Genomic DNA, 15,117 nt, shown 5'->3' on the forward strand with positions numbered 1-15,117 from the left:
GTGAAGGGGTTTGCACTCTTAAATCCAGGCTTTTCAAGAAGTAGTGTTATAGTAGAGTGGGTATGTGTAGCCAAGGTAAACAGCACCATATCATACTTGAAAATGCCCACACCTTGACAAAATAGACTGGAAAGACTCTTCTGATATAAAATGTTGTGCTGGCGATGGTCCTTATATCCTATATAGCCATGTATCCTGTGAAATACCTCAATATCCACTGAATGGATTAGTATGCAATTTTGTACAGACCTTCATGGTTTCCAGACAATATACCCTGATGACTTTGATGATCCTCTGACTTTTCATCTACTTTCAGTTATAACCAAACGCCTGCAAAACTAATGACTAATGTTACTGGTCATTTAATCATATGATATGAGCCTGTTAAACTACAAAAAAGAGGATATACTTTAGTCATTACACAGTGATTTCAGTTTCATCCCACTACATTAACAGTAACATCCTTTACTGCACATACTTTTCATCCCTTCTCATCTACTGTACATCTACTGCATGCATCCATACTACACTGGGTGACACCACAACCCTCATGGTGGATCAGGCGCCTAGGTCCAGATCACATGACCGGCTCCATGAGGGTATCGCCATGACAATCGCCTTCGACACACTACTCGTGAGGTGTCTTGTTCCCAGTTGCTGGATGTTTGACTCAGTGATTCCTATTACTGATTAACCACATAGGATTTCAGTGAGTGACATGGAAATTCCCTGTCTTACTCTGTGGTGACACAGTGAAAAAGTTGTGCTATGCAGTCAGGTTAGACTTGTTTGCAAGGCCAGCTTTGACAACACATACACCCACACACAAACTTTTCTATTTACCATTGCTACATCACTGAAAGCCCTCAGAGGGATAGAAGGGATGGGAGCATGCATGAGGACGTCTCCTTCTCCATCTGTCCCAGATGGAGACTGAAGCCCAAACAAATGAAAAAAAGAGGAAGCAGGAAAGAAAGTAAGGCAATCATCTGTTTCCTTCCAGACGTAAGAGGGGGGCTGGTGGGGATAATGGAGGCCAGAAAACCAGACAGGCAGGGCAGGCTGGCTACTTTGCTAGCTAGCTCCCTGCCACGCTTCATTAGCTATTGTCATGTCGTGCCATGGCTGGGGTTGCTCATGTCTGTGCATGTGTGTTTGTGTGCCCTGTATATGCCTGTAGCGATGTGGGTCGGACCAGAGAAGATGGTGGAGGCGATATAGGCCAGTCGAAGCTATGTATACTGTGTGAATGTGATGGCTGCTGAATGTGATGTTGTCTGCTGCATTGGCCTGGCTCACTAACCGACTGGACACATTCCAACACTTGCTGCATGCATGCTGCATCTTCTGCTGCTCTCTGTTGCATAGGTTTTTCCTTTTATCTTTTCCTTCTGTTTAATCTACTTCAGCTTTGCTGTAGCTTTGTGATTATTAAAATAGGGCAGCAACTAACTGTTATTTTCAATTAGTTAATCTGTAGATTATCTTCTTGATTAACTGATCAACTGTGTTTATCTCAGAAAATGATTAAGAATGCCCATAATTCCTCAAAGCCCAAGTTGATGAATATCTTGTTTTGTGTGATCAATAACCCAAAACCTAAATATATTAAACCAAGAAAATGCATCATATCCTCACAATTGAGAAGCCATAACAAGGAATATTTATTTGTCATTTTTGCTTAAATTACAATTAATTACCAAAATAGTTGCTTTCTCAGCTTATAGTAAATCAGTTAATAACTAGCTTAATTTGTCGCTATCTAGCCATCTAACCATGCCCACCACAACAAAGCCTGATGCTACAGATCACCTGATGTCTATTTTATGAAATAATTCTCTCATGGCTTCTTACTGTGTGGTTAATAGCTTTTGCAACACCACTAATTTAAAGTAATTGCCCACTACTTTAAAATGTAGCAAAAGCCCAAAATCCATAGATATCGAGTTTACAGTTAGTCATATTTAAGGAGGCAAAAGGGTGGCAGGAAATGTATCCAGCAACCTATGTTTCAACTGGTGTCAAATAGATGAAAGAGGAGATGAGATGGAAATTTTAGGTGCTGCGTGTAATGCCTGTGTATATGTGCATGTGTATATGTGATGTCTGTGTTGCTTATTCTAACGTCTCATTTCTGTCATCAGTTCATCAATCTGGTTCCTGCATGTGACATTACCTTCTACCCTTCTCTCTATCTCTATTTCTCTCTCTACCTTATTTTACCTTCAACCTTCCCTCTCACCTGTCTTGTTTCCTCCCCCTTTTCTATCCCTCTTCTTCTCTTTGCTCTTCCCTCCTCTCTTCTTTCCTCTCTCTGTTGGTGAAGAGTGGCAGTTCCAGTAATCACAGTAAAAGTCATGCATCAACCCATCACACTCCTACGGTACAGACACACGCTCATACACACACACACACACACACACAGCCGCTAGCGCGCACGCACACACACACACACACACACACACACACACACACGCACACACACACAGGAACGCTGGAATCATGTCTACGGATTACATGCAAATATAAGACATTAAACCCAGCTGTCATCGTTTGCTTAAGATAGCCATATCTACTACATACGCAGTTTGAAGTGGATGTCGCATTTTCAACAGCTCACCTAAGCATTGCATTAATTTAAACACACACAGCCAACACCTGACAGAACGCACAATGACTGAAGGTTAGATAATCAGCATCCAAGACAGGGAGGTTTACCCAACACCTCTCAGTGTCTCAACAGCCTCTCAACAGCCATGAGTCAGCTTTGCAACAAAGCAGGTAAACTCTTGACCTTTGGGTGTTTATTTATTCGACTTTTGTTTAATCCGTAAAGAAAGTCCCTTCAAAGGACATAAGCCCTCCACCCAGCAGCGTCAGTTATGACCTAAACTGACGTGTCGTCACCCCGCAGGAAGAAGCCTTAAGCCGCTCACACGCTACGAGGATGTCAAAACACTTGCATATCCTTCACGCACACATACATACATACACACACACACACAACGCTCCTTGTCCTCCATCCATCTCTCTCCACCATGTCTGAAGTGCCAAGTTACACAACGGGGATCGTCTTCCTAATGTAAGTGCTGCAAGACAAAATTTGTCACAGTGCCGCCTCTTGCTCTTTTCAGACCCTACTCACCCATCTATTTGGTTTAAAACACATAAGTAATCCATTCTACTCTGCCTTATTTTGGACAGACATGTTACTGCACATCTCAATTGACGCACTCAAGGGCTCTGTGAGTGGCACCTGGAGCCCAGATGGTGTCGCAGACAGAAACATTGTGCTGATATGTGCCAAAATGCAGGCCCAATATAGACTCTGAAGTCCAATCCACACTCAAATATAAGCCACTAATAAAACTAAAAATTAGGTCCAACTTCCAATTCAGTTCAGGCTGCATTTATGTGCCACAAACAAATAATGTCTAGTTTTGTTAATATATATACATTATATATACATTTCAAATATTTTGAAAAGACATTTTTGATGTTTGATGATTCATTTCTGCTACTTCACTGATCAACACATCACTACTACTTGCATCTAAATAATTTTTATCTTTCTAACACATTTCTTGCAATATAAAGCTCTTGAGCTGCCAATGTATGCAGATGATAATCATGTGCCTATTTTTACTAAAGTAACAACTGCTCTGTTTGGTATCTGCATGTATCCAGTCCAAAAGGCAACCCAGCTGTCTATGTCACACTCACAAAGCTGCAGAATCCTCTCTGATCTTTGGCACAGCTTGTGGCTTTCAAACACAGCTTTGAGTGCAGGGGTATTAGCAGCTAGTCTACTCGTGAGGTTCATAACTGATAGCGTTCTTAGGTATATATGAATTAATTCAGAGAGGTGAAAAGACAGAACTTCATGACTGGTTATACTAACACAACTGTTAAGCCTACCTCAGACTGGTAAACCTGAAATGGAGGTAGCAGCGTGCACTGTTTCTGTTGTCATATGAGATGTTGCAGCCGTTAAGGAGGGCAGCAGTGTGTGTATGACTGTAGGTCTTTGTTGTTACCTGCCATGCAACAAGGGACTGCTGCATTATTCTTAATTACAGAGAGACAACTGTGACCCAAACAATAGAGGAAGGGAGAAACGATACTCTATATTTAAGTATGTCTGAGATCAGAAATCCTGCTCTCCTTGTCCAGATGTAAGACATATAAGTGAGTATGACAGTTTTCATCCATATCTGTGTTTGCATACTTGTCTGTGTGTGTATTCGTACATAGTGCCACTGCCTCTTACTCTAAATTAAACTTCACTTCACATTCATCCAAAACTGCCAATATGACACCGCTCTCCTCTGTGCCCAACTGCCCATGTAATAACGCCTGATATTGTTAGTGCCCATTTACTTCTGCCTATTTGTGTGCCCACTGCGTTGTGTGTTTAAGTGTGCCAGTCTGGGGCCTGGCGCTATGTTGTGTGGATGGCAGCGGCTCTGCCTGATCGTACTTGGCACAGCATCAGTGGCTACCTGAGTCATCCAGTCTGCCTGCTCCTCACCCTCCAGCACCCGTCAAATCGAGCTCTTTCCGCATTTGCACACACTGAAAGAGGAATGTGGGCCTGGTCTGGATAGATGTGAATGGATATGGGATCTTGTGCAAGCAGCGAAGAGGTTTGGACGCACATCACGACTTTTGACGGATTCCCTTTTGGATTCACTGCCTATGACAGAGATGGAAACTACCAACAACAGAGCCTTTGTTCTCAAACACCTCGCCGATCCGCTTTTTCGGTTTTCAATTTGAAAAACAAAAACAAAACTTTCCTTCCTTGATTGACTAAGTTATGACTTGAGTGACTCTCATAACTATACAACATTACAACAACATTTGTTTTTTAAATCAAGATCATCTATGCAGCCCTGTAAGAAATAAAATACTGTGTTCACTTTAATCTTATAAATCTACACAAGAGGCTATAATTAGGCACAAATAGGTACAAATTATTTAAGAGGTCATTAATCTCTATTGAGTTACAAGGGTAAATGAGTCTGAAATAGCCTCTGAAACACAACTAGTCTTGATGTATGTGCTCCTGATGTATTATGAAATAATCTGTCCTGACAATTTGAAATGATGCTGCTGTGTGCGTGTCTTTGTCTGTATGTATTCTCAATTAGGCACAGTGTGTCCCGTGTCTGATAGTGCCTTGTGACTTTGCTATTCATACTAAACACCATAACTGGATGTTTCACTATATGCAAAATCTATAATGTAATGAACCGCTTACAGCTGGTTTAAAATATGTGTGTTGTGTAGAAGTTGTGTGGCATTCAGAGGTGCCATTGTTCAGTAATGCTATGCTCTGAGGTGCGTCATGTGGCGAGCTGTTGTCTTGCATCGCTGCTGAGATGCACTGCTGCTGCTGCTGCTGCTGCTGCTGTTGGCTGTGCTAATGTTGACTTGTGTTGACACTCTTGCTGTGTAAGCTCTGTGCACCACTGCCATACAGTGTGTGTGTGTTCTTGTTATTGTTGTCATAGGAGATGTTGCAGGCTCAGAAAGCAAGAGCAACTCAAGTGTGTATCTGTGTAGAGGTTTGTGAGGGATATTATGCTTTAAGATGATGTTTAAGTGCGCTGTACTGTATGTGCTGTTCTGCGTATGTAGGTAAGAATGTTCTGTTTCAGCAGCCAACTGAGTTACAGCACCACGCAACAATGAACCACTGCGTTTTCTTTCCTCGCTACAGTCAGACTGCTGTGACCCAGACAATAGAAGAAACCAGCTAAGGATACACAGACAGAAACAGAAACAGAAACAGACACAAAACATGGAGGTGCTGAGGGGGGCTGGTGGTTGGAGAGGGTTGGGGTGGCTGAGGACAAAATAACAGACAGACAGATGGGCATGCACACAGACATATGGGGATGAAATGATAAGGATAAGGAGTAAGAGAAGGAGGAGGAGGTGTTACCTTTCAGGGGACGAGGATTTCTCTGAGTTCACGGACATGAGCGGTGCCTGTTAGCCGCTCGCTGGCCGAGGGACCACAGGAGACGGCGAAATAGAACAGAAATCTGCTTTCTCTCTCTCTCTCTTTTTTTACTCTTCTCTCCCTATCTCTCTCTGCTGTGTCTGAGTAAAGGAGAGGAGAGGGTTACTGCCTCCCCTCCTCCTCCTTCTCCTCCTCGTCCTTTCCCCTCCTCCTCTTCCTCCTCTCTCTGTGTCTCTCTTGTCCTCTTGCTCAGAGGAGAAGAAAGGATGGAAGACAAAGCTCCGCAAAGGATTAAAAAAAAGAGCAGCAACTGTGCAGTGCACAATCTGGCTGAGTATGTGTGTCTGCCTGCGTCGGTGTGTGTGTGTGTGTGTGTGAGCTGATAGCAAGAGCAGCAATGTCAGTCAGGCGCCCCTCCTCATGCCCCAGCCTCCTTCCTCCCTCCCTTTCCTTCCTTCCTTCTCCTCCTTCACCTTGCCTCTCTTTCACTTTCCCTGCTGTCACTGAGGCTCCTTTTTGTCTTCCTCGTCCCTTCGTCCCCTTCCTCTCTGGTGTCGCTGGTTGAACTGGGTGATGAAATGAAAACACAGGCTCTGGATCCACAGTGTGTCTGCCTCTGTCTCTGTGTCTCTCCCTTCCTCCTCTCTCTGTCTAGCTGACTCTATCAGGCCTTCTGCAGCTCTGCACAACAACAGAGCCCAGAGCGAGCTGGAGCGTTCCACTTGGTGCGCAGGCAGAGGGGTGTCGGCTTGTCACAGCAACAGAAAAATTAATGCTTTTCTCCTTGAGGCACACTCTCCTCCCCCTTTTTCCCCTATGAATTAGTCCCTCCCTCCCTCGCTCTCTCTTTTTCTATCTCTCTCTCTCTCTCTCCCAATTGCCTTATTACGACATCCTGTATCTCAGGGCAACGCCACACAGATCTGCCTTACTCCCCCCTCACTCTTCTCCTCCTCCTCTCTCTCTCTTTGGCATCCTCCCTCCTTTTCTCTAAACCCCATTTCCACCTCTGTCTTTTTAGGATGCCACTGCATATATATGTGTGTCTTATCCCTCTGCCTCCGTCCCAGTCTGTCTCTTTTTTCTCGCCATCTCTCTGGGCAGATGGGTCTGCTTCTACATGAGTGAACAGCTCACAGAGAGGTAGCCAGAGGGTGTGCCATGATGGGGGGTCTGTCTCTATCTCTCAATCTGACCTCAATATTGGCGTGTGGGTCTACGGATGCATGTGTGCACATCTACATGTATATGTGAGCACGCGTGTGAAAAAGCACAGCGGGGGTCGAAAGGGTATCCTGAGGTTAATGTGACTGATTAGTAATCCAGGGAGTGTACAGTAGGAGACCTGCAGTACAAAATGTTTACAGTATGCACAGATTCTTCTCTAAAATACCTGGCAGTGGTTGCTGAATGTACTACACACAAAACAAGTTTTGTGGTGGTAGATTTAAGCAGCAAAGGTAGGAATTAATAAAAAGAGGTAGGGCTCACTAACATTTACTATGAGACACTAGGGATTTGTCCACCAGTAGAGATTTTTACAGTTTACAATGAGGCAGCTATCTCTTTAATATGTCTGTGAGTTTTCAGTTATTGCAGGCAATGTTGCAAATTAATAAGCAGCTGCTTTATGGCAATATTGGATTTGCTGGATTTTCCATCAGTGTGATGAAGTATCTTGTTTTGCCAGGTATTCAATTCACTGGATAATCCAGAAAAGACACTCCTTTCTGGTTACTGGCCATGCTAGCAGCATGGCTCGAAAGATAACAATTTGTCAGTTGGTCTGTTGGTCCACCACTTTGACTGACTGAAATATGTCAACAGCTTTTTGTTAGACTGCCATAAAATTTTATATAGATATTCATGGATGAATTCTACTGACTTTGGAGATGCCCTGGAGGTTAGAATTAAGCTCAAAGCATCGCTGTGCGTAAGTACAGCCTCACAGAGTTGATAGTCTGGCTTTAGACTGTTAGTTTTGTTATTAGTCTCATTCTATCTATGAATTGATCGACTGACTTTCCAGAGAATTAACTATATTACAATGTATATCACCATGGCAATTTTAAAACTTTTATTTTTTTTATTTTTTAAATTTCATCCATATCACGGAAGGTTTCCTATAAAATGCTCAAAGTGATGTCCAATGCAACTGTGTACCATTGTTAAGCATTACGTCCAAAAAAAAAAAAAAACATGACACATGTCAACAAAAACTCAAAAGATTCATTTTGTTTTTCTAAATCACAATTTGGTTGAAATCATTAATTTTGTAAAACGATAACAAGGTAAAATCATGGCATCACATCACAATTCCACAAAAAACGAGCTGCAAAACGAGGCCACTGATTTTGCAACAACTACTGCAGGTTGCATATTAATAAAATGTCAATGGCAAATACATTTCTGCTAATAGTACAAACACTGTAGCCATATATGACTATTTATCAGGGGCATGAGACATGCCTGAAAGACAGAAACAGAAAGAAAACAGAAACACAATGATTCCCTTTCTTTTCTGTCTCCTTTCCCACATAAAAGGACTACATTAGGCACACATGTCTCTGAGCCAAACTATTGTCCTCATTCTCTGTGGATGTGGGCCAATGGGGTGTAAAGTACACACTGGATCTCAATGCAACCAGACAGCAAGAGGAATATTGAGCTAATATGAGAGCAACCACTCGACTTTCTATTCATTTGTTTTCCACACCCAGATTTGTCAGGGTCACGGGAGGTGGTGGGGGAGGGGACTGGAGCTTATTGTGGCATAAACTGGAAGAAATTCAGGAAAACATCCTGACAAATCACCAGTTTATCAGTAAGAGAAACACATACACTAATGAAACAACAACAAATAGAAATCTGCTGGGAGAACTCATCTTATTTAGCCCAAATTAGGGTCAAAAAGATTTTGATGTTGTTAAGTGATGTTCACAAATAACTCCTAACTAAATTAAATCTCCATGAGAAAAGACTGTGAAAAAAGTGCATTTGTGAACAAATGCATAAAACTGCATGTAAACTCAGAGCTCAACGTCTCTACACTTTGAGAGATGCTGAAGTTAAACTTACACCTCTTGACTCTGTCTCTATACCTGAATCTGATTGGATTGGTACTCCAGTATCAGCAGGAATCCAAAGTTGAGGCATCAGAAGTATTGGGAGTTGGTGCATCCTATTTGCACAACACAGTTTATTTTCCTAACCCTAAACCCCCCAATTTTAATGGGTGTGATGGTACAATCCTGATGTCACCTTTCAGTGAGGACAAACTAAGCGAGACTTAAGACCCCCCAAAACGGAGTAGCTCATTCACATGAAGGGAAACATGCACACACGTTCACAGGTGCACGCACACACATGCATTTTGCAAATTCAAAGGCTGAATCTGGTTCCATTTTCAAAAAGAGGAGAAGGAGCAAAAGAAGAATAAGAAAGAGGGGGGAGGGAGAGAGATGATGACTCTCATGAGCAGATATATTTTGGGAGCCTTTATTGAGGCTGCCGGGAGCTATCTTTAAGCGGCCTACTTCTCCTCACTGCCTGGTGGATGCTGGGGAGAGAGAAGGGGTTTATATAGGCAAACACACACATTATCACCCACAGACACACACACACACACACACACACAGGTTCTGTTGCAAATTGCTCCTGGATGTACAGTGCACTCAAAGACAACAAATGTAGCCACAGACAGAAGTCATAGCAAAGCACAGTCATACAGACAAGTAGGCAAATGCATATACAGTGGAGTGTGTGTGTGTGTGTGTGTGTGTGTGTGTGTGTGTGTGTGTGCTTGCGTTAAGACAAACAAGCAATATGCTGGTACTTCAACAGTGACTGTGCTCTTTGTGTCTACAGCCTTGTTGTCACTGCCTGCAGAGAAAACACTGCCCCCAAGTGGAAACACACACGATCACATATACACAAAGTGGTTTGTTCTATAGTATATTGTGTGTGAGTGTTCGAGTGTTTGTGTGTGTTTAGAGCAGCCAGCGTCCAGATTGATTGACATACTGATAGCCTCAGGTCTGCCTTAGAGCAGCTAATTTCCTCTGCTACAGACTTCTATATGGAGCACACCAGCCTATGGGGACTCCACAGTTCAGACTGCATGACATAGCCCGAGGATGCAGGATATAAATCTGCACATACGCATGAAATGAATGTGCATTTCTCATACACACACAGGAAGAAAAAAAAAGTCAAACGGGCTGAGTCTCAATGTATAAGACACATTTCCTTCGAAAAATACACAAACTAGAGGAAATTTAAATATTTCATCATAAACATTTATGCAGTATAAGTGTATCCCATTACATAAACATTTGAAATGGTACGAGCCATTTCTATTTTTGTTTTTAGCCGTAAATGTGCAGAACTGACCAAAAATGACAGTAATGTAACTGCCATCTAGGGGAACTGTTTGCGACTACACTTATTCTGTTTTTAATCCCAATATGAAACAGGTATTCAACCAATTTTCTGAGTACTACTCAGCCTATGAAACAGCTCTATGATGTCATCAGTAGCTCTGGTGAAGCCTCATCAAGCCTGAGAAAATTAGTCCTGTGATATCACCTGGGTATCTTAGTGTATGCTGCATTCATACTTGTTTGTACAGTTTGAAGTAGTTACTGGATCATGTACTTGTGCTATTTAAGGTGTCCCAGTAAGCCATGACAGTGACCTAGCCTGCACAATATCCTGGAATATGTCCTGGAACTGGCTCACCTAAATGCAATACAGTGATATATAATGTTATTAATTAAGCTTGTGTTTTTCATGCTGTGACATGTCAAAATGTAAGCTGTTTAAAAAAAGTCTATTTCCAAACATCTAGATCAGTCATGGGCTTGATTCTCACTCATGGTTTTTGCCTTGAGCTATTCCAATCTCTTCCGCTTACTCATGTCCCATCACTCTACTTTCTTCCAGTTTAATGGGAAAAAACACACACACACACACAGAGCACAGTCACTGGTCAGTGTTGAGTGCTCGTAATTCATCTAGACATACACAGGTAAGCACATTGCATTTTCTCTGTCTCATTACCCTGGGGAATGCACTCTACAGCAATATGTTTGAATGTGTGCACTTTGCGAGCTAGAGTGTGCTGTGTAAGAGGGAAGGGAGGGGGGTATATACCATATACTGTTTACCCAAAGCTCATACTCAAAAAAGAGTAGTGAGATTATGACCCAGTAATAGCCCCTCCTGTTTCTCTGTGAGTAGTGTGTGAGTGAGAGCTCATTAGCTAAGTGGTGTGTGTTTAATTGATGAATGAGTGACCCCCGCCCTCTCTTCTTGCACTCTGACCTCATGTGATGCAGCTGCTGACATGTTTAAATGGATTCTGTCACACATGGGGTTGGGTGTCACTTCACACCAAATTCACCCACAAAACGGCCAGCCTCGTGTTTTTTAACGCCCTTTCACCTCGCTAATGGAGGACAGGTTCAGTAACAGCATGTAACTGAATAGAAGTTGTTTGTGTGATCAGTGTACTGATGTGCACTTTTAAAAGAAATTTAAGGGACTGGGTGCCAATTTAACATAAGTGAAATGTGATATTTGCCTGTACTTTGACTGATTCACATTAAACATCAAGTGTTGTTTATGTTGGAGAGCACACAGAATCTTAAAAATATTGTTTTCAATAGGTAAACATAAGGTCAGAGCTAAAGTATTCAGTCATTTCCAGCATGACGAAAAAAACAGGAGGTGGGACAGCAGTACCTACAAAGAATCCATTCACCCACCAACAAAAACTGGGACATGAATACCCTCTATTGGACAGAAGGAGGATTACACTCACGAGACTCAAACCTGCACACAGTGCACTCTTTGCTTGATACTAAGCACTCATAATGGGATACAGGGCGGCACAGGGGAGAAGTAAATAGCAGTACTTTGGGAGGCCAAACAAGGATAAGCATAAACAGAAAAATAACAAGGTGTTTTTTTCTCACTGTCATAAAGAATGGGGTGAGTGGGGAGCAGAGAAAATAGTCTTAACCGCAAGCTGAGGGGGCGTACAACAATGAGGGCCCTGTGTTTCCATCTACAGAGTAGTGAGATAACAGCCCTGCAGCATGGAGGAGAGAGAAGGCAGGCCTGTGGTCACCAGCAAGCGTTATGTCAACACAATGAATGTGATAATGCACTTAGCAGGACTACTGCTGTAATGTGACTGAAATACACTGACACTAGTGGTTAAATGTCTCTACATGACCAAATGTGAGATTACAGCCTTCAAGTTCAAGCTAAATGGGACTAAACAGGAGTCACAGCAAAAAGGCAGCCAAAAGACAAAAGCAGACTGGAAAAATATGCCTCACAACTGGAAAAACATGCAACTGAACTCCAGTGCAACATTAAACAAGATTAACTAACTATGAAATAAAACCCAAGTTGTAATAAACCAGAATTATTCTTTGAGATAGATGTAAATTCAACATTTAACATTAGGTGAGTAAAGACTTAGACTTCCTGTTACTGGCCAAGTTCCACTAGAAACCCACAAGCTCAAAAAAGTGGTGAAGACTAAGAGATTACAGCCTTACTAGTGGCTCTGTGAGGCTGTACTGGCATGGCAATGCACTGAATGAAATACTAACATCAGCATTGCCAGCATGCACACAATGGTAATGCTAACATGCTTCTGTTAAGCAGGTAGCTAGGTTAGCAACTGACATGTCATATCATATTAGTAATACATTATAAAAAGTGCTATTAAACTAAGGAAAGGAAATTGAGGATTTTAGAAAAATATAAATTGCCTGGTTTATTTGACCAAACCCACCTTTTTATTCATGAGAACATGGCTACACAAATCTCAGATGCTTCTAGATCTAACAAGAATTTTCAGTCTGGTTTTCGAGACAGAGCTAAATGAGGACACCAGACTGCTCAGCATAGCCAATTACTCAATGTTTACAATGGCAGGAGCAGCCGTGATAGAAAGAAGCTGATGCATGGACTGTGAAGGACACACTTACACACATAGAGCATATACACACACTCTCCAGAGATCTGGGTTAGTGTGCTGCAGAGATACTGAGACAAACAAATACCTTGTGGCTAGACTGCAAACATGCGGAGCAGTGATTACAGCCGACACAAGCAATTCGATACCATAGAAATGAGTATTGATTCTGCCCAGTTGTACCTGTGCCTGCATTCATCGTATTATCTGTGATTACTGGTGAGTAAATGGAGGAAATGTTTCAATGTATTACATTCTGAAACACTGAAGCACGCAGACATCACGAGCAGCATCTTGGTATCTCATCATCATGGCGCTTTCTACAGTTTCTTTTTAACTGAAACTGTATCTACATTTTCCATGGGGCTTTGGGTTTGTGTTTAACTTTTCCTATTTTTAAAGGGAGTAATTACTATTAAGTTTATGCTGGTAGTTCATTTTGTGCAAAAGCAATTAACCAAGCAGTAAGACGTCATGAAAGAGCTGGATTGTTTTATAAACTGAACGTCAACTGCTATCTTCCAGGGGTGCACAGGGCGTAACGACCTTTTGTTGCCCTAGGTTTTGACTCTTGATGGAGGTTGTCGAGGTTATATGCAATATGAAAAACAGGTTTGGAGGCACTATTTAAATCTGAAAAATGTCTTTTCACCTCCTCTCTGAGTTTAATCATTTAAAAATCAGTTGTCATCACTTTTATTTATTCAACTATATGGAATCTCATTGTATGCTTCCTAAGCCATGAGTGTGCCGCAACATCAACATGTATGTTAAAATCATCCACAATTAGAAGCCTCACATTAAATAGAGGCTGTAGATATTATAACAGCAAGTATGCTGGCTTTGCATTTCAATAGTACTGCATAATACTTACAGGAGGAGAAACACCCTGAGGCTGCGCTAGAAAAGAGGAAATAAAACTGCTGGCACCACCTCAGTTTCTGTCCTCTCTACATTAGTGTAGAAAATTAAAATGAGGTGTTGTACTGTCTGTTTATATGTCTCAGTTTCCTTAGTGGATAATTAAAAACCCAGCTTGATGGAGATTTTACACTGAGAAGCGCCACTGTAAAGCTTGTCGACATTGTCATGGCTTAATTTGTAAGCAAAAATGTATAATGTAATTAATGTAATAAGATCTTAACAGATTTAAAAACAGAAAAAGAGTGCAGTAAAAGCATTTCTGAAGGTTGAAAGTGCAGAAAGAATTTGAAAACTTGACAGAACATCCTCATAAATTCAACTTCATGAAAGCAATTCCCCCATCCCAAATGGCCAGAAGGTGGCAGTGGAGGGTGAGAGTGCAGCGTTCAGTCTCCCCTGACTGTGATAAGCTCCTGCCCTCGCAGAATTACATGCCCTATTAATGTCTTCCCTTCCTCCTCCCGTGATGACCCACTGGCCTGCAACTGCAAAACTCCACCATACTTCAGAAGCATTACATAGGAGGCACAAATCCTCGCTCCTTGTCCCTCGCTGAACAAATCCACACACACTCTACACATGGGAATCCCTCCTTTTAATTCACTCTTTCTCTGTCCATTCAGTCTGATCAACTCAGTAGATTTGTTTGGATCTTGTGCTTTCCTGGCTACCATTCTGGGAAAGTAGGAGGAAATCCTTAACAAGCTCAAACTCCCCAGGTCAGACAAACATTTTGAAAAGGGGAGAAAAATCCAATGGAAAATCCAGCCTGTGAGCCCTCAAAACAAGCCACCAGACGAGAAGATTTAGGGAGCAGTTCATATAACAACACAGATTATAGTACTGGCAGGCTTGGTAAGAGTTGTGCAGCAGTCAGAGCTAAAAAGGAACAACCACTCAACTTTACCCTTATTAAGTGCTAAGTCCAGAGGTGGTGGCTGGTGGCTCACAAAACCAGCAGACCTACCTAACTATTGAAAAGGTGAGTTTAAATTGGAAGCTTCTCCGCAGGAGCTCCTACTTCAACACCTACTGGAGTGGCCTATTTCTGTATTCAATTAGCCAGTCAGCCAGCAATAATACGGGCACTGTGGCCACCAGGGAGAATATCATTCCCACTCAGACACCACAGAGGAAGCAGCTAATATCATATTACAATTCAGTATATAACAATGAATGATCTGTAAGGGGCATAGCCAGTCTCTCTGACAGTATGAGTCAGAAATCT

At 42.1% G+C, this 15,117-nt stretch overlaps 1 protein-coding gene across 5 annotated transcripts in view; it reads right to left on the minus strand.

Annotated features, from left to right (window-relative positions):
• srpk2 (SRSF protein kinase 2) overlaps positions 1–15,117 on the minus strand; it is a 60,992-nt gene that overhangs the window by 36,861 nt on the left and 9,014 nt on the right. Inside the window, exon 1 of one of the 5 annotated variants that reach the window (XM_051073210.1) lies at positions 5,951–6,707. The exons of the other annotated variants lie outside the window; for them this stretch is intronic. Within the exon in view, the coding sequence (XP_050929167.1) occupies positions 5,951–5,988 (38 nt within the window). The 5' untranslated portion in view covers positions 5,989–6,707. Of the gene's footprint in view, positions 1–5,950; positions 6,708–15,117 lie in introns of those variants that run through there. 5 annotated transcript variants of the gene reach the window in all.

Source organism: Lates calcarifer, linkage group LG10 (genome assembly GCF_001640805.2).
Source record: "Lates calcarifer isolate ASB-BC8 linkage group LG10, TLL_Latcal_v3, whole genome shotgun sequence".
Classification (NCBI taxonomy): Eukaryota; Metazoa; Chordata; class Actinopteri; family Centropomidae; genus Lates; species Lates calcarifer.